We start from the raw sequence: 26,516 nt of genomic DNA, 5'->3' as shown, positions 1-26,516 counted from the left end.
TTACTTGTAAAGAGTATCATTTAATACATTTGAGACATCATCCATATAAAGTTAGCGTTACTTTTAAAAATTAGAACCTTAATATAAACCAGTAAAAAAATGGGTCTGACCGAGCCTTGGGCAACCCCTGGGGAACCCACCCCAACTCGGGCAGGAGTGAGTAGCCCAGCCCCCGCCCCAACTCGGGCAGGAGTGAGGCAGAGTGGAGTAGGGCCGGCCTTCTCGAAGCCAGCCCCATGAGGCAGAACACTGACTCCAAGGGAGGGCCAAGAGGGACACAGAGGGGACAGCTTCTGTCTGCTCGGAACAAGCAAGGGCTCTCAGCTTCCCAGCCCAGCTGTGCCTCGTTGCTCTTTTCTGCCCCAGACCGTGGCAAAGCCCTTCCCACAAGTCTGCTCCAGGAGCGTTAAGGGCAGGCTCACCAGGCCACCGATGAACGAGGGGCCCGGGCTCTTAGGGTAGAGAGGGGAGGAGAAACAGGAAGGAGGGCTGGCGTGGTGAGGCAGGTGTGGGAACCCTGGCCACGTCCCAGTAAGGGCACGCTCACAGCAATGGGGTGTGTGTGTGTGTGTGTGGCCGGGGGGCACCAGCAGAGACTGAGGGGGGTGATGGGCGAAGCCTGAGGACCTTGGGAAAGAAAGAAGCCCACCCCTAGGCAGTGGTCCCGCCAGCAGGGGAGCGACGGGCGGGCATGGCCCTGAGCCCCTGAGCTGCAGAGAAGCCCGTGCGCGGAGTGTCCCCCAGCCCGAGGAAGGGGGCGCCTCGCTGCCCCGGGGGAACCCGCCTTTGTGACCGTCTCGCCTGGTGGAGGGAGGGCCCGGGCCCCTGGCAGTGGGTCTCCGGGGCGCGGGGGAGGGGGCGCTCTGCAGCCCGGCCCGGGCCCCGGGCCCTCAGCGCCCCGTGAGCAGCAGCGATGCCCCGCCCGGGGGGCAGGGGGTCAGTGCAGCACCTGGTCCAGCTCGTACTTCTCGCAGAAGCGGCTGGTGAAGGGGAAGCAGGTGAGGTACTCGATCCAGGGCCAGTGCACGGGGTAGACGTAGAGCCAGATGACCAGAGAGGCGAAGAGGCCGGCGAAGACCAGCAGCGAGACCAGGATGAGGGCCCTCTTGCGGTACTTGTCGCTGGTGCCGAAGGTGATGTAGGGCAGGAAGGCGAAGGCCAGCAGCAGGCCGCTGAGGAAGCCGAAGATGTGGGCGATGTTGTCGATCCAGGGCAGGAGGCCGCAGACGAACAGGAAGAGTACGATGGCCGACAGGTTGAGGAAGGCCTTCCAGGGCCGCTCCAGCAGCTGCCAGCTCTGGAAGAGCTCCACGAAGAGGCAGGCGAGGAGGCCGAACTGCGAGCCGGCCGGGCCCACCTGGGGCGGGTGGGGGAGGGGAGAAGGGTCATTTCCAGGCGCCCCAGGGGGAAGCCTGGAGCCCCCCGGGGACCCGGGTCGGCCTATGGGTGGGCTCCTCCCAGGCGCGGGGACCCTGAACCTGGGGCGGGGGCGGGGAGGGGGTCAGGGAGCAGCCGCAGCAGCTGGGCCACAGCTGGGCTTGCGGCACCCACGTTTTCTGCAAACCCTGGGGACCTACTACGGGCCCAGTGGGTGGTCAGTGCAATCAACGCGACAGACAAGCCCGCTCCGGGCAGCGAACGGCGGGACAGACGGACCCTGAGCGAGCCAACAGCGTTAGGCTGAACCGATCAAAAAACTCGCTGTTTCCGTGAGTCTAGAGTGGCTGGGCGTTGGCGATTCCACACAGCTCAACCCACAGTTATGTGACAGGCAGGTAGGCAGGCAGGGTCGCGGTCACGAAGAGAAACGAAGCAGAGGCGAACAAAAGGAGGGACAAGATCTGGGAAAGCCGGAAGGGATGCCTGAGCATGACCCAGGGGCAGTGCTGTTCCCCGGCACCCGGGGATTAGGGGATCGGCCAATAAGCCCACAGCTTAGCTGTCCCATCTGCTGTTGAACCTGGCGTGGGAGGGCGCCGTGTGTCCCTGTGGCAGAGCCAGTGGGGGGGCGGGGGTGGGGAGCAGCAGAGCCGGCCCCGCCCCCTGCCCCGCCCCTCCGAGTGCCTACCTCCGCCCGGTAGGGGAGGAAGAGGGCACTGGCGAGGTTGCCGGTGATGCCGCTGAGGATGAAGATGATGGCGATGCGGTGCCAGCCGGCCAGCTTCTCCAGGTCCCGCAGGATGGTCATTTGGAAGACCACAGACACGAAGCAGTGCACCACGCTGGGGAGGGGGGCGCACCAGGCATCAGCCGTCCCGCCTCTGCCTGCGGCTGCCAGCCAGGCACCGCAGGGGCAGCGGGGTCTGGAGGCTCGTGGCGGCTGCGCGCTGGCCCGGGAGCCCTCCTCCAGGGGTCTCTGGGGGGCGGGGGCGGCAGACGTCACAGGGGCCTGGCGGGGAGGGGCGGGCAGCGAGGGGCCTTTTACCCAGCGTGGAGGAACAGAGACAGCCAGAGCCTGTAGAACTGATCTGGGACCTCGGGGTTGAGGAAGGGCAGCAGCCCACACACCTTGTCCAAGCAGTGCACCTGGGGGCAAGCGCGTGGAGGTCAGTGCCCTCGACCCAGCTGGCCCTGACGTGGGGGGGGCAGAGCCGGGTACCCGCTGCGGGAGGGAACGCGCGAGGCCAGCTCCAGCAGGCTGCGGCGCTCACCTCCTCACGCTCAGGGCCCCGCCAGGCCCTGCCTCACCTGGGAGCAGAGTGTTGCCTCTTCGTGGAAATAGCCGTGCATGAATTCACAGTATTCCCGGGTGGTGATCTCACAGCTGGGGGGACAAGGAGGCCAGGGGATGCGTCAGGGCCCTGAGGACTCCTGCCCATTCACCTGCTGCTCAAGGCCTGGCCACAGCGGGCATCGCTGGCAGGAAGGGGGTGCCGCTCTGCGGGGACCACGGCTCCGGGGCGAGCTCCCTTTCATTCTGCTCACGCCACGGGTGACCCCAGAGTCGCCAGGTAGGGAGGACACTGGCCCGGGGTGGTGGGTGGTGCCAGAGGATAAGAGGAAGCCCTGGGCAGGGTGCCCGGGGCAGAGTGCCCGGGCTGGCTCACCTGCCCTTGGTGCCGATGCAGCACGGGCGGCCCTTGATCTGGCAGTCCATGTGCAGGAAGCCCGTGCGGTTACTCTTGGCCTGCTCCGTGCAGACCTGCCGGGACGGACGCCGGGTTGGGCCCGGGCAGCGGCAGGCACCCCCTCCCCGCCCTTCCTAGAGCACGCTCCACCCCGGACACTCACTGGCCACTTGGTGATGTCGTCGGGCCAGATGTGGGCGCCGCTAGAGGCTGGCTCCTCACAGGTCCTGGAGGCAGGGGTGAGAGGGGGCAAAATGAGGAGCTGTGCCCCGCCCCCCAGCCTGCCACACTCCCCTCCAACGTCCCCGCAGGAGCCACGGGCAGGATACGCAAGGCCGTCTTCTCATGGGTGGCCCAGCGGTGGGCCACCCTGGGACCGTACCTGGGGTCCTGATGGCACACTGCCCCCGATGTCCGCCTCTGGCCCAGATCAGACTTGTCCATGGGGGGGCCCGTGTCATCCTGCCACTTGACAAAAGTGGCCAAAGTCTCCTGGAGGGTGGAGGAGGGCTGCTTACGACTAGGCGAATGTCCCCGTGAGAGTGGGCAAGGGACCCTCCGGGACAGGGGCTCTTCCCCTCGTCCCCAGGGCTCAGACCCATCTCCCAGACCTCTACCCCCGGCTGACGTTCCCAAGACCTGGCTTCCGCTCCTCTGGGGAGGTCGGCACCCTCCCCGTGCTGGCCCGTGTACAGGGGTGTGTGGGGCCGGGAAGGAGGGAGGGGATGGTCCTCCAGGGGCCCTCCCCAAGGCTAGGGCAAGCGGAGGGCTGGCCCCACCGAGCAGTCTTTCCGCTGGGTCTGGATGCAGCCCGAGTGGTCGTTCTGGACACAGCAGCCCGAGTCCCGCTCAAGGTCTCGCTCCCGAAGCACCAGCTGGTCGATCTGCTGGTCCTTCCGGATGCAGGGCGAGAACTTGGCTCCCAGGTGGATCAAATCGATCTGGGGGAGGGCACAGAGTAAGCGTGGGCCCCGACCTGGCCACTCTGTTGAGTCTCCCCTGAGGGCCCCCTGACGAGGGGGGGGGGGGGTCCCCGGGGCAAGCCGACCCCCTGCCCAGCTGGGGGTGACGGGGCCCAGGGCCTTCCCGCTGTGGTGCTGTCCCACCCGCCGGGCCCCTCACCGAGCTGGGGCCGATCCAGAAGTTCTCCTGCTGGATGTACTTCACGCTCTCATACACACCTTTGTTCCTGAGCACCTGGGGCAGAGGCAGAGGGAGGGCGGTCAGGGGGTTCCCCATGCCAGGGTAGGGCTGAGGGGTAAAGCTGTGGTGAGCCCAGAGCACCCTCCTGCACGGGCCAGGTTGTGGCCACGGGAGGGATTCGGTGGCCGACGACGCTTGACGCCTCTCGGGCGGGTGGGACCCCCGGAGCGGAGCACCCCTAACTTAGCCTGGCTCACCAGCTGGGTGGTGACGTGCTGGGCAAAGCCCACGGGTGCAATGCCATACGTGCAGATCACCAGCAGCGTGATGATGATGTGGACGAAGGTCAGCCAGTAGGTGAAGTAGGGCCTGGGGGACACAAGCCCGGGGTCAGCGGAGCCGAACCCACATCCCATCCCTCAGTCTGTCGAGCCCATCCCCCATCAGCTCCCCTTCTATTCCCCTCCAACTCATCCTTCGTCACAGTGGCATCACAGCCCCTACAGGGGGCGCCTGGGTGGGTCAGTCAGTTAAGCGTCCGATCAGTTAAGCGTCAGATCTCGTGGTTCGTGAGTTCGAGCCCCGCATCGGGCTCTCTGCTATCGGCACGGGTCCTCTGTATCCCTCTGCCCCTCCCCCACTTGCGCTCACTCTCTCTCTCTCTCAAAAATAAAAAAGCGTTAAAAAAAAAATGCACTCCAACATGTCTCTCCCTGCTTAAAACCCTTAGATGGCTTCCTGCCACCTTGGAATTAAGTCCAACATCGTCCCCTCCTGCTGGCTGCAAGGCCTTACTGTGCCCACCCACATTCTTCTCTTACAGTTCCTGGAACAAACCACAATCCTCGCGGCCCCAGGGCCTTTGCACACGGTGCCTCTTTTGTCAGAAATGCTCTTCACATCTCTCTTTACCCGGCTAACTCCTGCTCACGCTGGCTGCACCCCTCCTCACCAGTTCACTCTCATTCTCCGTCCTCCTTGGGACGCTTGCTATCCCCGTTATTACTTATTTATAATCGGGGTTTAATGTCCATCAGGTCACTGCCCATCGCACACTGGGAGGACTGCCCTCCTCCAATCCTCTAATTTCCCCCAAGGTCTCTGTGCACATCCTGCCCCACGCTCCCCTCCCTCATAGTCCAAGGTTCTGACCGTCCCTCTGGCCCACCGTGCCCTCCCGGTCTCTCCTGTCGGAGCTGTTCTGGGGCCAGTGGGGGATAGCACTCAACGCACGCTTGTCGACTCACTGCTTTCGGGAGCCAGGCTGAGGATACAGGCCAAGGAAACAGGGAGGGTGAAGAGGCAGCAAAGCGCCCGGGGACCCCTCCCAGGTGACGCACATGGTCGCAGGGCAACCCCGGGGACTCGTCCCTGCTTCCCTCACCCACGGGGGGTGCTCGCCAAATGCCGGCTCGGTGAGTAAGGGGGCTGCTGCAGGCGAGGGTCCTGGGGAAGCCGGAAGCTCCCAGGCCTCCCGGGGTGGCCCTCGGCCCTCCTGCCCTCTGCCTGCACCTGAGGGCGGGGACGCCGCCCACAACGCCCGGAGCCGGCCGCCTCGCGGCTCACCGGTGGCTGTCGAAGCTCTCCAGCTGGCGCTGCACGGTGCTGCTGATGCTGCGGCGGTAGCTTCGGTTCAGCCAGTTGCCCACCACGCCCAGGCCGTAGTGCCGCCTCTTGCGGTCAAAGGCAAAGTGCTTCACCGTGGAGGCGAGGCGCCTGCTGCGCCTGGCCCCGGGCGCCGCCGCCGCCGCCGAGGCTCGGCCGGAGTCCTTCCTGGTGGGGGAGGGCTCTCAGCCGGCTGCCCGGCTGCCCCTTCCCCGCACATCCCAGAAGGGGGCCCGGGAGGGACCTGCTGCGGGCTGGGGGAGCCCTTCCCCACCGCACCACTTCCCTCCGCTTGGAGGAAGGCTGCCCAGAACTCACAGAGGGACCTGCACCCCATCGGGGGAGACCGGGGAGGCCGAGCGTGGGATCCCCCGGAAGTAGCTGGCAGAGAGCGGGGGAGACTCGAACACATCGTCGGGCATGGAGCTCATTTCTTCCTGGGGTGGGGTGGAGCGGGGGACACAAAGAAAGACAGCGTGAGGAGTCACTGTCCCAAATACTGCTCCCGACAGCTCAATTCAAGGACAGAACAGAGCGGGACAGGCTCTTGGGGAGGGAGGTGCAGGGCATGTGCCTGGGAGCCCTCATGATTTCCCCGTTGGCACCTGCCCCGCCAGGCCCCTGACGGAGAGACAGGGGCCCAGGAGCTCCGCAAGGCAGCATATCCCTCCAACCAGGGGGCCCTTGGATCTGTCAGGGGCTCCTGGCAGCGCATGATCAAGGCCAGGTCACCAGTCCTAACTCCCAGGCCACCCCGTACCCTCTTCCCGAGGCCCACACCCCATGCTTGCCTTACTAAAAAATGAGGAGTCAAATGTGTCTGCCCCATCGACCACGTCCTCCTCCAGGAAGCTGGGGTAGGCAAAGCTGCGTTTGATCACCCGGCACCGCTGTCCCGTGGCATCCAGCACGGAGCGCCCCTGTGACAGGGCAGAGGCACGGGCATCAGGCCCCCCGCTCCAAAGGGACTGTCAAGCCCATCCTCCCTGGGCAGAGCGTGGCCAGAGACAGGGCACCATCTTCCATAGCCCTAAACGTAGCGCTCTCTCCGCAGTTGGCCGTTTTCCTCTCCCTGCTGACGTCCTGCCCTCTGACTTGGCAGCTAGCTCGCCACCACTCGTTCCACACCCTTACTTCCCAAAACTCGGGCCATCTCCCCCAGCCCCAGCTCCGCGGCACGGCACACCGTGCCCCTGCCCCCCTCTCTGACCCCCACGTGCCATGCCCCCTCCTACCTCCGGGCCTCTGCGTGGGCCCTTCCCTCTGCTGAGGAAGCTATTCCTCTCCTGGGGAACTTCTCCTTATTTTTCTGGGCTCAGCTCAAGTGGCTTCCCTGACATGAGCCCCTCTCCCGCACCGACCCCGGCACTTCTCACACTGACTAGTGACAACTGCCCCCCGGGCCTGGGGGCTCTCCCAGGGCAGGGACACTGGCTCCTGTCACTCTGCAGCCCCCGTGCCCAGCACATCACAGGGGCCGAGTAAACTCGGGTGAACTGACTGCACATTTCACTTCCGACTTGCCCAGCCCGTGTCGGTGCAGAACCCGGCTTCCCAAACCCTGGGGCGCTGGGGCTGGAAGGCCATGGGCCAGGCCCCGGGCCTCTCTGCCGGGTAACCTCATGCATCCGCTGCCCTTGGCACAGAGGGATGCGCCCAGGCGAGCTCTTGGGGGACGCTCTGGGGGGACAGAGAGGGAGGGAGGGGCGGCGGGGGCCGGGCAGAGGCATCTTCACCTTGAGGAGGGCGGCGGCAGCCTGAAAGCTCATGTGGGCCACAGACATCCTCTTGCGGCGGGGCAGGTGGGAGTAGCCGGAGCGGACGCTGGTGAAGGATGTGAGGGACAGGACCCCGGGGGTCAGGGGCGGGTGTGGGGCATGGGGCCTGTCCACCTCGTCCGGGTGGCGGAACGCCCGTCCTCGGGCCAGTGGATCCACAATCTGGAAGAGAGGGAGGGAGGGAGCAGGTCGGGCCCCTGGGCTCCGTCCCCTGCCACTGCCGCCGCCCCTCCCTCCCCCGCAAACCCACCTTGGGCATCTTGCAGGGTTTTGGAGACTCGGTGCCCTGGAAGGACGGCACCTCCTGGCTGGGGAGCTCCAGGTCCCGCTGGCACGAGGCCTTGAGGCGGCCGTAGCGCACGCTGCAGTGGTGCAGGCTCCTGCGTTGCCAATGCTGCCGCTTCACCTCCCAGTCGCCGCTGACCCCGAACCACTGGGCTGTGCCCCTGCGGGAGCCGAGAGCGCCGCGGGGGTGGGCACGCCGCGGGGACGAAGACCAAAGCGGGCCAGGGCACGTGCAGGGGGGACGCAGGGGGGCAGGGTGCCGTGCACTTGTGTCCAGGGGAGGGGACGTGGGAGGTGACAGCGTGTGTGGGCAGGGGACGACAGGCGACAAGGCACGTGTGTGTGCAGTGGAGGGGGACAGATCGGCTCCCCGCTTTTGCCCCTGGGTTGGTACCCAATGACCAGCTAAAAGGGGTGGGCAGGCCTCCCGGAGTCACTCTGTGGGCCGGTGCCTCCCCCCGCAGCCCCGCTCCCTGACCCACCCCGCAGGCTCTACGCTGTGACTTTCTACAAGGCACACATCGCCCTTGGGCCTCAGTTTCCCCCCCGGAACATGGTGTTAACGGATTCTCACGTTCCAGCCCTGCAGGGAGGGCCGCTCATTAAGGCCTTCCCGCTCCTTCTAGGAAGGGGACCCAGGGGCCAGGCCCGGAGAAGGTCCGTAGGGCTGCCGGGGACGGGGGGGGGGGGGGGGGGGGGGGGGGGGGAGGGGCGGGAAGGGTGCTCACTTTCGAATGCTCTGGGACAGGGAGGCCTGGCGGCGGAAGCCTGGGCGCTTCTCTGAGCTGCCCTCCTGCCATCGTCCCCGTGGCTCCTGGAGGCTGACACTCTTCACGTAGGCTGGGTTCCTGGGCCTCTGTGGGAGGACAGGCTGGGACTTGGTGGAGCCCAGAGCCCCGGCTGGCTCTTTTTTGGCTCCCTACGTGAGAGCACGGAGAACAAGCCTCACCCCCAATTTACACGCCCTGAGCTGCTTTCCTTCCAAATGTAAAGTCACCATCTTTTAACTCTTCAGTGACCCCCAGCGTGATTTCCTAGCTCCTGGTTCCCTGTAGGAGGAAGAGCTCCCCGGGGTGAGTGGGTGGCACCAACACAGCACCCCTTTATGCCCCAGGACACTGTTTCAAGCCTGCTCTCAATGAGCCCTTTATGGAGCGCTGGTCCAGGCTGTTGGAAACGTTGCTCATTTCCATTCTCCACGGGAGCCAGGGGCCGCGGGGTCAGGCTGCTGATGCCCAGCGCGGGGGCCCCTTCCCCCAAGTGTGACAGCCCTCGCCCCTGGGCGGGGTGGTGTGGCAGGGCCTAGACAGAAAGGGAAACAGCCAGTCCTGGGTGGAACCGGGAGGCTTTCTCAGGACCGCACATCCCACCGGGAGACCCACAGCGATCACCGGGAGACCCGGCACCTGCGCTCGGGGCCCGCTCACTGTGACATCTGGAAAGGCAGGAGGGGGCACAGGCCTAAGTCAGGGGCTACACAGGCAGCTGGGGCTCAGGCAGAAGGGGCCTCCTCCGCCCGAACAGTGCTGTGTGGGCACGGCTGTTGTCTGGGGCAGGGCGGCGAGCCTCCAGGCTGCCCCCTCACCTGTCCCTTTACCTGGGGCAGCATGCTGGCCTGCTCGCCAGGGGCCGCGGTCTCGGGTGGAGGGATGGTGATGGACAGATTGGGCGGCTTCCGGCTCTGCAGGCGGCTGCTGGACACAGAGGAGACGCTCTCGCCATTCTTGTCAGCGGAGGCCATGGCGGGCAGGGGGGCAGCGCGGCTGGAATGGAAACAGAGAGGGGGGGCACGAGTGTGTCGAGAGGTGGCAAGACAGGAGGGGACCGGGGGACCTTGGTGCCAGGGCAGGTGGCCCAGGTCAGGCCTAACTAACTCTGGGGTCTAAACCTCGCAACAAGAGACCGAATCTGACCTGGGTGGGGTATTATTGCAAGAAGGTCTATTTCCGTCCTTCGTTTGCATTCCAGGCCGGCGGGGGCCTGAGAAATCCCCACCTTTCCACCTCCTCCCACTGCAGGACCACACCCAGAAAGGAGCCTGAGGGCAAAGGACTGAGCTGCCAGGTGACCTTGGCCGCCTTGTCAGCCTGGTCAAAGTAGGCCAGGGGCCAGAGGGCAGCTTCTTGGGACCCAGAGCCCTGCCTTTGATCTCGGGGCAGGGCCTGGGGGAAGACCAGGAGAAGGCTCCGGGGCCACCCGGTGCGCTGGCCACAAAGAAGAGGTCCACAGCTGTGCGGGGAGCAGGTGCTTTCTGGGTTTCTAGCAAGGAAGTGGCTGCTCAGCCTGATTGCAGATAGAGAGAAAGCCACCATGCTGGTTCCTGTCCCCTGGGCGGCCTGGTTCCTTTTTCACAGGTAACTGAAATTGCCACCTGTCTGGTACTTCTCTCTTTTCATGGAGGAAAAACGCTATATCCCAACCATAAAAGTGACATGTGCTCAGACCCAGAAGACCTATAAAGCAGAAAGTGAGCTCATGGCCTGCCTGTCACCCCATCTGCCACCAAACAGCCTCTTTGCAGCTGGAAAAGGACACACATACTTGGGTTCTACACACGCTCCTGCCACAACTTTTCTTCCAGAGTGTGTGCGTCTTGTCCCATCAATGCACACAGAGCTACCCTATTTTTCTTTTTTTTAATGTTTATTTATTCTTGAGAGACAGACAGAGACAGTGTGAATGGGGGAGGGGCAGAGAGAGAGGGAGACACAGAATCTGAAGCGGGCTCCAGGCTCTGAGCTGTCCCCACAGAGCCTGGCGCGGGGCGGGGCTCGAACTCACAAACCGCGAGATCATGACCTGAGCTGAAGTTGGACGCCTAACCGACTGAGCCACCCAGGTGTCCCCTATTTTTCTTTTCTTAAAAAATGTTTATCTATTTGAAAGACAGTGGGGGGTGGGGTGGGGCACAGAGACAGGGAGATAGAGAATCCCCGAGCAGGATCAGCGCAGAGCCCGACATGGGGCTTGAACTCACGAACCGTGAGATCACGACCGAGCCGAAATCGAGAGCCGGTCACACTTAACCCACTGAGCCACACCAGCGCCCCTAGATTTCATTGAGTGACTACCAAGATTTCATTGAGTGGAACATACCAAGATTAAACCAATTCCAGACTGATGGCAGCTGAGGGTGTTTTCGGCATTTTGGACCTGTGCCTGGTGCTCACCGACACCCCTGCCTAGACCCAGACCGGGTCCTTGTCCCAGCACTAACCCAAGACAAACTTCTAGAAGTGGAGTTGCTGGGTTGAAGAGTAAGTTCATCTTGAATCTCAATGGATCTTGGGAAATGGCCTCGCCAGAAGGAGGTGGCAATTTACTGACTCCGCCCCGATCTGGGGCTTTTCTACTCTCACTCCGGTCACCAGCCCCCACTTCCCCTTTGACTCCACCAGAATCAAGGCCCTCTGCCTGTTCTATTCTCTTCCTTTCATCCCTCACTCTGCCCTTCTTCTGGCTAAAATCTGCGGCTACTTTCTCTCCCCACTTCCCGAAGCTGCTGGAGCGGGTTTGGTTTCTCCTCCCTCCTGTAAGGCCAGGGGCGCCACATCCACCTGCTGATACAGCGGGGCTGACCCCGGGCTGTGCACGGACGCGGGGAGTCACACGGGAGCCCTCCGGGTAAGGGCATGTGGGGCCGATGTGTGACACAGGGTGACAGCAGCCGCGTTTGTCCCGAGTCTGTCCGTCCCCTCCATCTCTACCTGGCCTCACCAAAGCTACCGTCTTCTCTCACCCGAAGGACCACAGGCAGCCTCCTGAACAGTCCACCCGCCGCCCCTCGAGCCCCCACCCTCATGACCGTCCTCTACATAACAACAAAAGTCACCTTTTAAAAGCACCAATCACACTACATCACTCTCTGCTCAACAGTGTCCCACGATTTCCCATTCTCCCTTAAAATGAAGTCCAAGCTTCTCACTGGGGCCTTTGAGCCCTGAGTGGCTTTGTCTCCTCCTTGCCCCCGACCCGGCCGCTCTAGGCCCCCGACTGTCTCGCACCTGCTAAGCTCGGCTAGGGGCGCCGCGAGCGGTCACGGTCAAAAGCACGCTGCAGGTGGGTGGTTCTGGGCTTGACCTGCACAGAGGCCTGCACTTGACCACAGGTCACCCAAGCCCTCACCTTATAATGGGGGAAAGACCTCCCCCTAACCAAGAGAGGCGCCCTGGGCATCAGGTGACAGAATGCACGACACACGCCCAGGCTGTATGCGCGCACAGAAACGTGGGCGGGAATGTTCATGGCAGCATGTTCAGCAGGGCCCAAAGGTGCAAACGACCCCAATGCCCATCAACAGACAAACGGACCAACAGAAGGTCCCACATACACACAATGGAATGATTAGTCACAAACAGCAGGGCAGCGCTGACATGGTCCAGCAGGGATGAACTTTAAGGATGTTTATGCTAACCGAAAGAAGCCAGACACAAGGGACGCCTGGGTGGCGCAGTTGGTTAAGTGGTCGACTTGATTTCCGCTGAGGTCGTGATCTCATGGCTCTCTCATGGCTCTGTGCTGAATTAAATGTGAATTGTAGCTCAATGAAGCTGTTAAAAAAAGTCTCAGGCAGGTGCTCCCCAAACGTCAGGCCTCTGCCTGCGCTGGTCCCTCCATCCCCACGTCAGATCATCACACGGTGGGACAGGTAGCTCCTTCCTCTCACTCTGGTTCCAGCCGGAGCGCTGCCTCCTCCGAGGAGCCCCCCTTGACTGCCTGAAGCAGCCCCCTGGCCCTCCCCTCCCTTCAAGTCTCTCCGTCACTCTACCCGGGGTTGCCTCCCTCTCTCTCTGCCTTGTTCACTGCTGCGCCCCCACCTCCAGAGGAGTCCTGGCCGCAGACAGCATCAGTTCGTACATGTTGAAAAGCAAACAAATGAACAAAGCGGTTGGTGCCTTGGGTCCAGCCCTGCCCCTCCCCCCACCCCCTGCTAACCGGGTTCCTACCTTCGGATCTGGGCTGAGCTCACAGCTTCCTGGGTCTTGTCGCAGGGGTCTTTAGAGCATGATCTAGTATGTTCTAGTCCTTCCCTCTCTCTCTGCAGATGCTCTGGGGTCAAGTTTCAGCTGTGTGGCAGGTGGACAGACGCAAAGGCAGCCGGTTCCAGGCCGAGCAGGGCAGCTCCTTAGGCGCGCACAGTCTCTAAGGAAGGAAGGGCAGACTCAAGCAGGCGCGTTGGGACCAAGGACCTTTCAATCTTCCTGACCTCAGTCTCTGCATCTGTAAAATGGGGTAATCCCACCGGCCTCATGGGTGAGGGGTTAAAGGATATGTTCTCGCCACCTGGAGTAAGAACCCCTCTTGGCGGTGAGCTGGGTGCTCAGACGGCCGGGCAGCCAGGGGGGTCCAGCCTCAGAGGGTTTGCCTAAAAAGCCACCTGCAAGCCCCCCGCCCCCGCTCTGGGCTAGGAACCCCAAATCAGGGTGGCCTCTACTTTATTTTTCCTGTTTCAACATAACTTCACTACACACGTTTAACTTAAACACAAAGTGTTGGCTGTCTTCTGATCATTTCCTTTCTTTAAAAAAAAAATTGTTTTTGGGGGGAGCACCTGGGTGGCTCAGTCAGTTGAGCGTCCGACTTCGGCGCAGGTCGTGATCTCACGGTTTGTGGGTTCGAGCCCCGCGTCGGGCTCCGTGCTGACAGCTCAGAGCCTGGAGCCTGTTTCGGATTCTGTGTCCCCCCTTTCTCTATGCCCCTCCCCCGCTCACGCTCTGTCTCTCTCTCTCAAAAGCGAATAAACATTTAAAAAAATTAAAAAAAAATTTTTTTTAATGTTTATTTATTTTTGAGAGAGACAGAGCGTGAGCGGGGGAGTGACAGAGAGAGAGAGGGAGACGCAGAATCAGGAGCTGTCAGCACGGAGCCCGACACGGGGCTCGAACTCACAAACCGCGAGATCACGACCCGAGACGAAGTCGGACGCTCAACTGACTGAACCACCCAGGCTCCCTTCAACATTTCCTCTCGATTAGAGTAAGGCAGGTATTTCAGACAGTGTTCAAATGATTCAGAAGTCGTATTCGTTCTTTTTTTTTTTTTAGAACATTTTTTAAAATGTTTATTGAGAGAGAGAGAGAAAGAAAAAGAGGGAGACAGACCAAGCAGGTGCCACACTCAGCAGAGAGCCCAACGTGGGACTTGATCCCACGAACCGTGAGATCATGACCTGAGCTGAAATCAAGAGTCAGACGCTTAACCGACTGAGCCACCCAGATGCCTCACAAGTTGTGTTCATTCTTTAAACGATTTATCCAGGTCACATCCACACAACATAAGATCAAGCATCTGAAGGTAAAGAACTCTGTGATATTTCGCTCTAGGAGCTCCCGCACAGGGCACACTCTGCAGCAGACCCTCAGGGAGCAGAACCCTGACAGCTACCAGAGGCAGGACAGGTCAAGTATTCCCGTGCAACCAGGCCTGGCCTGGCCCTTCACACGCATTATCCCATTGTCCTCAAGACACCTTTCAAAACAGACATCTGCCATCGCTCCCCTTTTGTGGCTGGGAAGGGAGGAGGCTGAGGGGTTAAGTAACTTGCCCAAGCTCACACAGCCAGGAAGGGAACAGCTGGGTCTCTTTAAGAAACAGGAGCCACCCCCCACCCAGCCCAAAGCTAGAGCACACTGGGGGCTGGACGGCCCCCTATCAGGGTGACAGTGGAGTCCAGCCCAGAGGGAAATTATACTCAAAAGCACTTAGACTCTGTTCCTCAGAGGCCCAGGGTTACCAAGAGGGGCCCAAGGGGCTGCCAAGGGGCCCAGCAGAGGCTAGGGGCAGGTCTGCGCCCTCCCTCTGACTCCACGGGGCAACAAAGGCTTCCAACCATAGGAGGAACTTTGCGGGGGGGGGGGGGGGGAGGGAGTGGGCGCCAGAGGGGGTCCTGAGGAAGAGCTGGGGGGCCCGGATGTTTCTGCTTTGGGTTTGACCAACAGACTCAAGCATCCTTCTTTCTTCCGCAAAGTGCTGGGAGGCCCGACCCCACACCTCAGGGCAGACTGGCCGCGGACGATGAGGCCGCCCAGAGATCACGGGCAGATGGGCCTTAGCGTTGGGCCAGATGGCTCCTCAGATCCCACTTCGCGTCTGCTCTGGGGACAGCTCCCAGACAACAGCCTCACCTGGGGCCCCTGCACGGAAAGTTCTCCAATTTAGTTTCCTTTGGGACCAGGGTGCAGTGAGAGGGCACCAGGCAGGCACTGTCCTGGGAAACTGGCACCAAGGAGGGAGGGAGGCAGGCGATGGAAGAAAGCTGGGAGAATAGGGCTGCCGAGTCCAAGCTTGGGTGAGCTCATCAAGCATGTAGGATCCTTCTGGAACTCAGGGCTGGTCACACTTGCCTGGAGTAGATACCCAGGGCCCTTCAGAACCTGCCCCGACCCCCACCTGATACACCAGTGTCCCTGCAGATTCCCAAACCCCCACTTTCTTGTCTGAGTCCCTGCACCTCCCCTGGTCGCACAAGGCTCCACCTTGTCTGCCTGGGCGACGCCAGGTGAAATGTCACCTCCTCCAGGAAGTCTGCCCTGTCACCAGACAGAACCAACCACTTTCTCACTTGCCTCTCCTGGCATTCTGCAGAGATCTGCCCGTGCGTAGGCCTGGGCCCTGGGCAGAGGCAGGTCTGGGCAGAGGCAGGTCTGGAATAATCAGGCCCCTGCTAAGGGCTGATGGGATGGGAGGCAGGTGGGGGGGGGGGGGGGCGCGTGCATGGCTACAGACTGTCAGTCCACATGGACCCTGGACCAAAACTACCTCCCCCCATCCTGCACCCAGCCCACTCTGGAAAGCTCCACAAAGTGCCCACTGCCCTGCTGTGGCTCTGTGACCAGATGCTGTCCCAGGATGAGCCCCCACTGGGTCCCCCGTTCCCCCCTCCCCAGCACAGCCCAGACTCCCCAGCCTGGGACCCGCTGTGTTGCAGACCATCTGTGCCACTGTCTTGACAGAAATAAGGGCAGACCCAACCTTAGGCGGTAGGACTGGGGAGACTGGACCGGCCCCAGGGCACTTCTGGGGGTCACAGGGAGAAGCGGCCTGGCCCTGGAGAACAGAGGCAGGGCTGCGCGCGTGCCTTCCTGGGGCGCAGCATGGTACCCAAGACCATTTTCACCATCTTCGTGGCCCAGGCCATGTCCTGGCCTGTAAAGAAACTTTACCCTCCCCCCCTTTCCTTCACTGCTAAGCAAGGGAGTTGGACGAGGTGATGGCCCAGTATTGATGCCCACGAGGCCCACACATTTAGTACAAAACACCACTTTCCCACAGCCCCTCTCCACCACGGAGGGGTGAGTCTGTTCCTGAGACTGACCCCAAACTTGTACAGAAGCACCAGAATCCCAGTTCCTTCCCGAGAGCGGCAGGGGGCAGAGGGTAGGGCCGGTAGTGTGGTGGGGTCATGGAGGAACCCAGACAGAAAGTGCTGGAGTTTTGGGAGCACCCCGCCCCACACATGTCTCCCACGCCCCAGAAATGCTTGCTCACTGCAGAGGAAATTGTGACATCCTGGGACCGGGCTTCCTCCTGGCCCACAGTCACATCCGCTGCTCCAAGACCCCCTGGGTTGGTGCAGCGGCCAGCCTCCGGGTCGGGGTGGGGGGAGCGTGGAGGGTCTGAGAGCCTGTCCCACGCAGCGAGGCCAATGCCACCTGCCCAAGCTGGATCCTGGCCTCGCTGGGGCCCTCCCCCAGAAGGACCTTCAGCCCCTGCCCAGAGTAGTTGGAAGACTTCGAAGGGGCCTGGGTAGGGAGAGAGGACTGAGGGTGGAGTCCGTCCGTCGTGGGGTGGGGTGGGGCAGATCCAAAGAAAAAGTGAAGTGCACAGTTCAAATGACCCAGAGGGACCCAGGGGCTGACAACTCTGTCACCCCTGCACCACGCCCACAACCAGTGGTGTGACCCAGCTGCCGGCAGCCAGGCGCACATGACAGAAATGCAGACTCAGAAACCACTCAGTGATGCCCACAGAAAACCTGGTTTCCTCACAAAGGGTGGGGCTGGGCACTACCAGCTAAGCCCTATCCCGACAGTCACAGCCCGGCCTCGGCCGGAGAGGTCCCCTGCCCGAGATCTGGCAGCGCACATCCAGACGGGGCGCTGGAGGGGCCCCCAATCCCCTCCCCACCTGCCTGTCACCGATGCACCCTAGCAGGTTTCTGAATGCTCCCCTGGTCTTGCCCATGGTGGACGGGGTCTCCGGAATCCCCAGCCTCTGAGGACTTCACGACCCAGGGCAGGGAGTGAGCCACGGCAGCTGACATCAGCGCTTAGCCTGCGTGTGGCCAGAACTGGGGACCAAGGGGAGGGAGGGAGGGACTCGGGCAAGGGGCAAGCATGCCCTCTGGTAGAGGACAGAGGGAAACCACTACCAGCCACCAGATCGGATCAGGAAGTTCAGGGGACCTCCTGGGGGGGGGGCGGCGCAGGTCCCCTGAACCGAGGAAATAAAGAAACCGCCACTTGGCCGTGGTGGGTGAGTGGGCCACGGGAGGTCCAGAGGGAAGGGAGGCGGCTCGGGGCTGCGGGGAACCTGTCTGTCCCCTGATGAATCACAGGATGACAGGATGACAGGATGACGGCCAGGGGCAAGGAAGTGGCCTCTCTCCCCTGTTTCCCTGCCATAGAAACTGAAACCGGCCTGTCCCTCCGCCACAGCCCTTCTGGGAACCAGGTCGTTTTTAGAAAGCTGCGAAGAGGAAGCTGGCCCTCACCCACTGTGCAACCCCCAGGCAAACCCTGGCTTCTGCTGACCTCGGGAAGTTGCTCCAGCTCAGGGCCCAGGCGCTTATGTAAAGGCGGTCGTTTGTCTAACCCGTCTCCCTACGGGCTTCCTGATGGCCAGTGACTCACCCGCGCACCTCCCTGCCCTGCTGAGTGGGGCCGGGAGCAAAGGCCGGGAAAGTGCAGAGGCGACTCTGAGGGCCGGGGATCAGGACTTAGGAAGGCAAGGGACGCGGGGAGACGGAAGGGGAAGGGACCACCACGTCCCCCTTGGAGGCTTTGAACTCCAAGTCACTCCCCGGTCAGAGTTAGAGAAGCCAGCAGGAAGTGTCCGCGGGCCTCTCCGTCCCTTCTGGCCAGCACCCACTTCCCCACTACACTGGCACCTGTGCTCAGCCCAGCCTCACCCTGCCCTGCACAGGGAGAGGCCGCACCCACAGAGGACCCCGGCCCAGAGAGCCCCCATGTCTTCACCCCCCCACACCTTTAAGGGCTTTGCTCACACTCAGTTCAGAAGGTAAAGAATGGAGAGGAGGGGGCACAGTCAGGGGCTCGAGGACCTGCTGGCTTGTCCCCACTGTCCCCACCAGACCCCAGGTTCTGGATTCCCCTTGACCCAGTTAGAGTGGCTTCGGTAGCAGGGCCGACCACAGACCCAGGAAGCGGGCCCCGGGCTCCAGGCTGAGGCTGTGAGCCTGTGGGAGTCCGGGGTGGGGAGGCCAAGTTCTTAGAGCGCCGCAGACCCCGACGCCCCTTTGTAGTACGCATCAGCTTTCTCAGGACCGCACGCCAGCGGGGCGGGCGGAGATGTGAAGGCCCCGTCCTCTGTGGGGGCCCTGGGCCCAGGAAACCGGCTGAGCTGGATGCAGCAGCCGCTGGCAACATGCAGGGGCAGGCAGGTGGCACTCAATGCCGCCACATGTCCCCAGCTGGACACAGTGCTGGGCCCTGCCCTCCAAGGTGCCCTCTGGGACTTTCTGGACTCCAGAAGCTGCTCGTAGACGCACACGAGGGGACAGCAGCTGAGCAGGGATGCACGTGCCTTTCCACACCCCAGGAAAGCAGCAGCTCCCAGAGCCTAGGGGCCAAGTGCAGCTTGGGGACAACAGAAGAAAGGGAGCACAGGGGCCCGTCCTGGGGTGCTCTGCCCAACGGCCCAGCCTCCTCTGGGAAGGTGACACGTTCTGTCCCAGTTCTGTTACTCCCTGAGCATCACAGTGAAGAAGGGAGGAGGCAGGGGGGCCAGGCAGCTGGGTGGCTCAGTTGGCTGAGTGTTGGTTGAGCTCAGGTCATGCAGTTTGAGCCCCACGTCGGGCTCACTGTATTGAAGCTGAGGTCGGCACACGTGGAGCCCACGTCAGGTCCTCTGTCCCTCTCTCTCTGCCCCTGTCCTGCTTGCTCTCTCTCTCTCTCAAACATAAACTTTACCTATCTAAAAAAATTGTTTTGTAATGTTCATTTTTGAGAGAGAGGGAGGCACAGGATTCAAAACAGGCTCCAGCCTCTGAGTTGTCAGCACAGAGCCCGACGTGGGGCTCGAACCCACGAACTGTGAGAACGTGAGCCAAAGTTGGACGCTTAACAGACTGAGCCACTCAGGTGCCCCCAAAATGAATAAACTTAAAAAAAAAAAAAAAAAAAAAAGAAGTGGCATCGGGGGTCCAGAGGCCCTGACTCTTTCTGGGCCAGATACCGGGGCAGAAGAGGCTCCTAGAAAGGGAGGACACACCGCTGGAAGCCATGTTGACCCGAGCTGGGTGCGGACTGGGCTTTGCTCCAAACAGGCAAGAGGATCTGTCTCTCTTAGGATCCTGCCGTGCTGGGAATTGGTTTTTGTTGTGTTTTCAAGTTTATAATTATTATAATTTCACAATCTCTGCATCCAACGTGGGGCTGGAACTCACAACCTCGAGATCAAGAGCCAACCCTTGAACCAACCCAGCCGGGGGCCCCTGGCAGTTGGGTTTTCACTGGCTGAGGCCCAGCCCATGCTCAGTGGTTGGGGGAAGGATGGGGTCCAACATCGGTTGGGGAGCGGGGCGGGCCTACTTCACCCCTGCTGGAAGCTCCCTGACACCGAGGGGTGACCAGACTGTTTCCAGACAGGACCACACTCACTACACAGAGCAGGGCTCTGTCTTGAGTTTGCAAGGGTGGGGGTCCACCTACTTTCCACCCACCTCCTTGTGGCCTGGCTCCAGACGGTGAAAAGACGGTCCAACTGGGGCACCTGGGAGGCTCCGTCGGTTAAGTGACTCTTGACCTTGGCGTAGGTCGTGATGTCACGATTCATAGGTTCAAGCCCCAGCTCAGAGCCTACTTGGGATTCTGTCTCTCCCTCTGCCCCTTCCCCCCTTTCTCTCTCGTATGCTCTCTCTCAAAAGAAAAAAACACTGTCCAACTGGGGGAGACTGGTGCCCAGCCCTAAATGCTGTGTGCTGCAGGCAAGCCGCTTCACATCTCTGACCCTAGTCTGTTTATGCATAGCCTCCCGGGAGTCTGAAATCTAGGCGGCTTTGTCACCATTAGCCAGGGCTCACTTGGGTGGACATTCAGCAGAGGGACAAAGGCTTACCATAGTTTATGGAGAGGTAAGCACCTTGCCCACGACCACTCAGCCGGAAGTCAGGCCCTGGGCTGTCCTGGGTCCCCCTCACTTCTGGAGGCCCAGGCCGGCCCCACGGCTGGGAGGGAGCATGCCAGGCAAACAGTTTTCAGCTTGTAAACAGTCATTAAGGAGCTAATAAACCTGACTTCCCAGAACCCTGCCCTGGAGCTTGCTGCTTCCCTCCAAGGGGCTGGTCCCAGCCCCAATGGCTGCTAGACCTTCAGGGCCCTTGGACCCGGGCTCATCCGGGCCATTCAGACAGGGGAATGTGGGGATTTGTAAACCCTACTCACCGAAGTCCCTGCGTCACTTTGGGGCAGCATGGATTCTCCTGTTGAGGAATGAGGAGGGCTGCGGGGAGGACAGAGACAGGACTCAAACCCTGGCCTGGCCACCTACTTGCTGGGAGACTTTGAGCAATTTGCCAGAGGAAACTGAGCCTCGGTTTCCTCTGCTGTGAAATGGGGGGATGCCTCCCCCATCCAACAGAGAGGACATGAGATTATGAATGCACAGAACCCAGGCCGCTATCGCTGGCCAGTGATTGGTAGCTTCTTTTATTCCTGGTTGACCACGGCTCAGTTGGGTCCCTACATCTGAGCCAAGAGCCCCAGTGGTAACAGATCTCTATTTGACAGGTGGGGAAACTGAGGCTCAGAGAAGTCAAGTCACCTGTCCAAGGCCCCAGAGTTAGGGGGTAGTGATGCCTCTTGCCACCCAGGCACTGGTGAGGCAAAGCGGCCAAAAAATGGGCCTGGGGTGGTGACCGAGTGGTCCATGGGCTGGGGGCGAGTGTAGGTGTGGGCCTCTGAGACTCAGGAGTCCCTCCCAGCAGCCCCTAGGCAGAAATGACATCACCTGGCACTTAGGTAGTGCTCCTCAGCTTATCACAGGGTTTTCTCAAACATTCTCTCACACTGCCCTTATCTCATCATCACCAGTGAGATCAAGGGCTCAGGCCAGATTTTAGTGCCAAGTCCTGCTCTGGCCCCATCCCACAGCGGGTCCCCCACCTCCTGTCTCAGGCCTTCTGGGGGCCACCCTGGAGGCCTGACCTGGGGAGGGCCATCCGGAGAGGAAAAGATGCTTCCTGCCGTCCGGCAGGGGCGGGCCCCCCCGAGGATGCTCTTGGCACAGGCTGTGGGGCCGCACGTGGGAGGTAGAGGAGGCAACCAAGGCTCTGAATGGCTTACCCCGTTCCTGGCCCCAAGAGCCCGGCCGGAGGGAGCAGAGCTGAGGGTCACCGCCGCCATGACCCCCTCGCCCCCCATCACAAAAGCTGGGGGGGGGGCAGGGAAAAGCCCCGGCTGGGAGAAGCCAACAGTTCCTGGTCTGAGACTCCACTCCCACTTGGAAACCCACCCTCCCGTTCCCTCTTCCCTCCGCCTCTCGGAGCTGAGGTTCCCCACCCCGGATCAGCCCCCCTACAGAGTAATTCTAGCACTGTTCCCCAGCATGTTCTTATCGAGTCCTCCCCAGAGCCCACGAGGCAAGGCCCCTGTCGTCCCCACGGGCCTGTGCCAAGGGCCACAGACACGCTCCTAACAGCAGGCGTGATGCCACTATCGTGGCAGCTCCTACCTCAGGCTCCCGGCCCCCAAGACTTCACGTGCGACACCACTGGAATCCTCCCGGCAACTCGTCCCGAGGCTCTACTGTTACCCCACTGTATAGCTGAAGAAACTGAGGCACGGGCTCTAAGTGACCCTCATCCTACCGACCACTATCTCGTAGGCCACTGTGCCCGCCAGCTTCTGGGCCTTGCTTCTTGGCTCCCCGCGCTGGGAATCCCCCTCCTACCGCCCTCCCACCCTCCTGGCCGGCATCCCTGATTGGCATTGCCCACTTAGCTCCGACCATTTTCCTAGCACCCCGCCCCCACAACATGCCTTCTGGCAGCGTCTGAACGGCAGACAAATGACTTGTGTCTGGGTCCCCGGGTAAGCGCACACAGTGACGGAATGTGGACGCAGTGCTCCTACTTCCCTGAAGACGAGGTGATGAATTCTTATTTACACACCTCCAACTCCCATTAGGGAAGCAACAGTAACTTTATGGGCTGGGTGGGAAAAGCCCTTGTTTACCCCCCAGTGACGGGACAGGTGGGGCCACGTGCCCTGGCCTGTATCCTCGGAGCTGGCCTCGCCCGGTCGCCTTCCCAGCCCAGCCACCACGGGTGAGTTTGGCCTGCACTCCCAGTGGCCACTGACATCCCCGCCAATCCTCCCCCCAGCCTGGCTCAGCTGGAAGGGAACCCGGGAGCAAACGGGTGAGCTCACTCCGGAAATCCCCGAGGGCGGCCAGGGTAACACTGCTCCAAAGTGGGTGGTACAGGCCGGAGGGGATGTGCAGAGATGGGGGGGGGGGGGGAGGCAGCCCAGAGAGCACATCTCCCCAGATGCCGCACCGCGAGGCAGGCGGGAGGCTGGGGCCACCCCGATGCTGCTACCACTCGTCCTGAACCAAAAAGAAGTGGCAGGTGGCTCGCTGAAGTCACCTGGGCAGGAGCAGGTACGGGCATGCACAGACACACCCCCTCGGCGTCTTCCTGCTCTTATCTGCCGTCTCATCGGGCACAGTCTGTTGTAGGTTGACGGGAACCCTCTGAAGGGCTCCAGCCACCGGTAAAAACACCACCACCGACGAAGAGCCAGGCTCAGACCCCGGTGGCCTCTACAAGGTATTTGTGCCGCGGTTAATTCCTCCTCTGAGAAGAACAGAAGCGCCCTCCTGGGCAGTGTGGGTCTGTGCGTGTGTGGGATACCACGGAGACCTACAGCTCACAAATGAGCGAACCAGATAGGAGTCAGCTGGCCGTTTACCAGCAGGTGGCACAGGGTTTTGGGGCTGGGCCTGGGAACCGCGGCCCAGGTTCAATATCAGGCTCTACTGCTTAATTCCTGAGCAGCTTTGCACAAGTCTTGAATGCTGCTTTGTGCCACGAGAGACACTAAAGACAGAGGCCCCTGTTCCGGGGTTTTCGATCAACAAAAAGACGGCAGTGCCATTCCAGCCCTTTGAAGTTTAAAAGCAAAACAGCCGACAACAACAAAAAACAAAACCCACCAAGAAACCCCCCCCAGAAACTGCCACCTGCCCTCTTGCCCTGCCAGAGTTCTGGGGGGGTCCAGGAGGCCAGGGTCCAGAAGTGAACAGAACGTGGACAATGGACACTGTCAGGAAATGGGAAGGGAGGGCAGTGGAGTGGCCCGGGCTCCTGGGCAGGGACAGTGTCTTCATTCCATCCCATCCTTCTAGGACAGCACCCCCCCCACCCCCGCCCCAGCCCCTGAGAACTGAGCCAACACTTCTGAGCCCCATTCAAAGGACTCGTCCCTACTGGGGTTCCCCTGGCCTGCCCCTTGGCTAACATCAGGAGCAGGGGCTGCCTCGCTCTGCCAGCTGGGGGACCCACCCTGGGGCCTCTTGTCTAACCCAGGGTTCCCACAAGCCACAGAGGACCTTTTTATTGCCGGAGGGAAGCAGATTGGAGAGCCACAAGGAACTAGAAGCCTGTCAGTCCTTGGATGTTATTTTCCTGGTGTAAATAACCAGAAGAGTTAGGTGTCAGGTTAGAAGGGAAAATTCCAGCAGGTCACATGGCATTAGGCGTCCATGCCTGTCTCAGCAATCCAGCTTTGGGAAAATCTATGAGAACAGAGTTGTCCCCATTCCCTCCCCCGCCCCCACCAGGGGGATATTTGAGCTGGAGGGCTGTCCTGGCTCACCCTGCATGGGAGGCTGCCTTAGGGGTGAAGCACTCCAGGACTGAGCCTTGAGAGGGCCCTGTGCCCAGCCCCTGGGACTCAGCTCCTCCCCCACAGCACCCAGACCTGCTTCCTGTAGGGCCCCCGCTTTGAGCAGGGAAGAGGCAGGCTGATGGCACCAAAGGAAGTCCTATTGCTGGGGGACTAACTGCCCTCACAACTTAAGTTTACTCTGTTCTTCTCCTAACCCCTGGGGAAACTGAGGCAAGCAGGGGCAGTCCAGAAGTAACTTGACGGGCCAGGTGCGGCTCCAGGGTCTTTCAACCTCAGCGCAGCAGTGACATTTTGAGCTGGTTAATTCTCTGTGGTGGGAAGCTGCCCTGTGCACCGTAAGACGTTTTTAGCAGCATCCCTGGCCTGTACCCACCAGATGCCAGTGGTAACACTCCCCTCCTTCTCCTGAGTTGTGACAACCAAAATGTCTCCAGACATGATCAAGTATCTCCTGGCACCAAAAATCAGTCCCCTGCTTGCCCCTCTGCCCTCCCTATGAAGTGGCAGGAACACAGAGGCTGGGCTCATCCTTTTACCAGCAAATGTCACCAACGCGGGGTCCTAAATTATTTGGGAACCAGAAGCCAGTTCACGTGTGGGGTCATCTGGCAAGTCTCCCCCCCCCCCCCCGGCCCCCTTTAGCCTTTCACCCAGTTATGCAGGGGCTGAGACCTCAGCTTCCCCTCTGCCCTGGGATGGGAGAGTATGTCTAGCAGACATAATCCTTTCTAACGCGCACCTAACCCAAGGCCCTTGGAGCAACAGAGGGGACTGCTGGGTCCAATTTCTGAGCTCCGACCTAAACTTGCTGTGAGTCCACTCTCCCGCACCTGTTTCCACCCTGGCGAGGCTGAAAGCGGCCAGGCGGCGGCCCGCTCGTCCAGGAAGAGAAAAGGGAGGAAAGGGTCTGAGTTCCAGGAGCTTCTGAAACGAAGGCGAGACTGCGCGGTCCCGTACCCAGACAGTCCCCTCTCTTCCTCCCGGGGGCTTTACACTTCTGCTCAATCGTCGTGCCCCCTACATCTGGTGACCCGTGGCCAAGGGACCTCTTAGGCGTCTCGCCCCAGCCGAACCCCAGGGACCGGCAGCCCGGGTCCAGCAGCCCCGTCCGAGCCCAGCCCCGGCCTCTAGCCTCGGGCGCGGCCCACGTGGGGCCCGAGCGCTCCGCAGGTCGGGCGCCCTCGCGGGCCCCGCACAGCAGCCCCAGGCCGGGCCCGCGCCGGACCCCGCGGACCCCTCTGACGCCTGCGGCCCGGCCGCCGCGTGCCGAGCTCCGCCCTTCACCCCGCGCTCACCTCCCTGCGGCCCCACGTCCCCGGGACGCAGCTCCGAGCGGCGCCGGCCAGCGGCTGGGCGGTGGCTCCTGGGGGCGGGGCCCCGGCGCTCCGCCTCTTCCCTACCTGCGCGCGGGCGGAGGGGGCGTGGCCTGGCGGTCTGGGGCGGGACCGGGCGGCCCCGGCGACCTGGGGCGGGGCCTGGCGGCCTGGGGGCGGGGCTCCGGGCGGCGCGGGAGTAGGCTGCCCGCCCCGGGGCGCCGGGGCGCCGGGGGGCCGGGGGGCCGGGGGGCCGGGGGGGGGGGGGGGCTCGCGCCTCTCGCTCTGCGCTCCGATCCCTGGTTTGGGGGCGGGCGTCCCCGCCTGGGGAGAGCCCTGTTTTCTACGGGAGCCGATCTCTTCCAGGCGTCGTCCTCTCCTCCCGGGACAAAGCGCATGATCTAGGTCTGAACTGCCATCACGTCACCCCTCCCCCCCAAGGAATAGTCACTCCAGTGACGACCACCCCCTCCCCATCCCGCTCCAGCCAGCGCTCTCATTCTAAGGCCAAGTGGACCTGTCCCTCGAACCTTTAGCCGCTCACTTTCCCTAAAACGCATTTGGAGCATCTCGATTACTCCTCGTCCTACTGCAGCTCCCGCCTCCAGCAAGCCTCTGATCTCTGCCCTCCTCTGCATCCTCCCGGGGCGGACGCGCGCTCCTAGGCCGAGTCTTGCTCCACTTCCTCCGCCCCCGTCCATCCGACCCCCACACGAAGCCGCGGGTGGGAGTGTTTGCCGCTGAGCGAAGCACGCGCTGGGTGCCTGCGGGCGGAGGGGGTGGGGGGAGGAGGGGGGTGGGTGTCTCTGGAGGAGTCCCGGGAATCTTCTTTAGGGCCGACCCAGTGAAAACTCACGTTGTCTCTGGCCCGACGACACACGACCTTCCTGATGGGGCAAAACCTTGGTTCACACGGGTGCCTGCAGCAGAAGAGGAAAGCGTTCAGGATCTGGAGATTCGGTGAGGCCAGCCTCGGGGACAGGGTGGCCTCAACCCAGGCCCTAGCCCCTCTGAGCCTGTTCTTAATTTGCAAAGTAGTAAAGGCTGCCTGGCCTTCTCACGTGGTTGGCAGTGGGGATGCTGTGAAGCGTGGCATAGCAGTGTTAACTAGGTGGTTATCACCCGGGCGGAGGAGGCTGACAGCCAGAGAACCTAAGTTCAGATCCCGGCCCTGCCGCCTCCTCTCTGTGTGGCCTTGGATAACCTACAACCTCGAAAGCTTCTGCTTCCTAC

General features: G+C 61.8%; 1 protein-coding gene across 2 annotated transcripts; it reads right to left on the bottom strand.

Moving 5' to 3' along the window:
* Nucleotides 1-25,351, bottom strand: RHBDF2 (rhomboid 5 homolog 2). Of its 2 annotated transcripts, none has more exons than XM_047081327.1 (19): nucleotides 25,266-25,351; nucleotides 12,826-13,021; nucleotides 9,477-9,642; nucleotides 8,608-8,735; nucleotides 7,845-8,040; nucleotides 7,553-7,756; nucleotides 6,608-6,736; nucleotides 6,135-6,253; nucleotides 5,778-5,984; nucleotides 4,469-4,580; nucleotides 4,191-4,265; nucleotides 3,848-4,009; nucleotides 3,451-3,560; nucleotides 3,232-3,295; nucleotides 3,048-3,142; nucleotides 2,689-2,764; nucleotides 2,426-2,526; nucleotides 2,069-2,222; nucleotides 1-1,357 (listed from the first exon to the last, which is right to left on the bottom strand). In XM_047081327.1, the coding sequence occupies exons 3-19, from the start codon at nucleotides 9,618-9,620 to the stop codon at nucleotides 938-940; spliced, it is 2,496 nt and encodes an 831-aa protein (XP_046937283.1). In that variant the 5' UTR covers nucleotides 9,621-9,642; nucleotides 12,826-13,021; nucleotides 25,266-25,351; the 3' UTR covers nucleotides 1-937. The 2 variants fall into 2 exon arrangements, with proteins under 2 accessions (XP_046937283.1, XP_046937284.1); XM_047081328.1 differs by lacking the exon at nucleotides 25,266-25,351 and adding an exon at nucleotides 20,503-21,507.
* Nucleotides 25,352-26,516: the final 1,165 nt, after the last annotated feature.

The sequence above is a fragment of the Lynx rufus genome, unplaced genomic scaffold (genome assembly GCF_022079265.1).
Source record: "Lynx rufus isolate CCGP_SWC_20201006 ecotype Redwood Valley unplaced genomic scaffold, mLynRuf1.p SCAF_18, whole genome shotgun sequence".
NCBI lineage: Eukaryota > Metazoa > Chordata > Mammalia > Carnivora > Felidae > Lynx > Lynx rufus.
The sequence above is the reverse complement of the archived record's forward strand: the minus strand, read 5'-3'. Positions and strand labels throughout refer to the sequence as shown.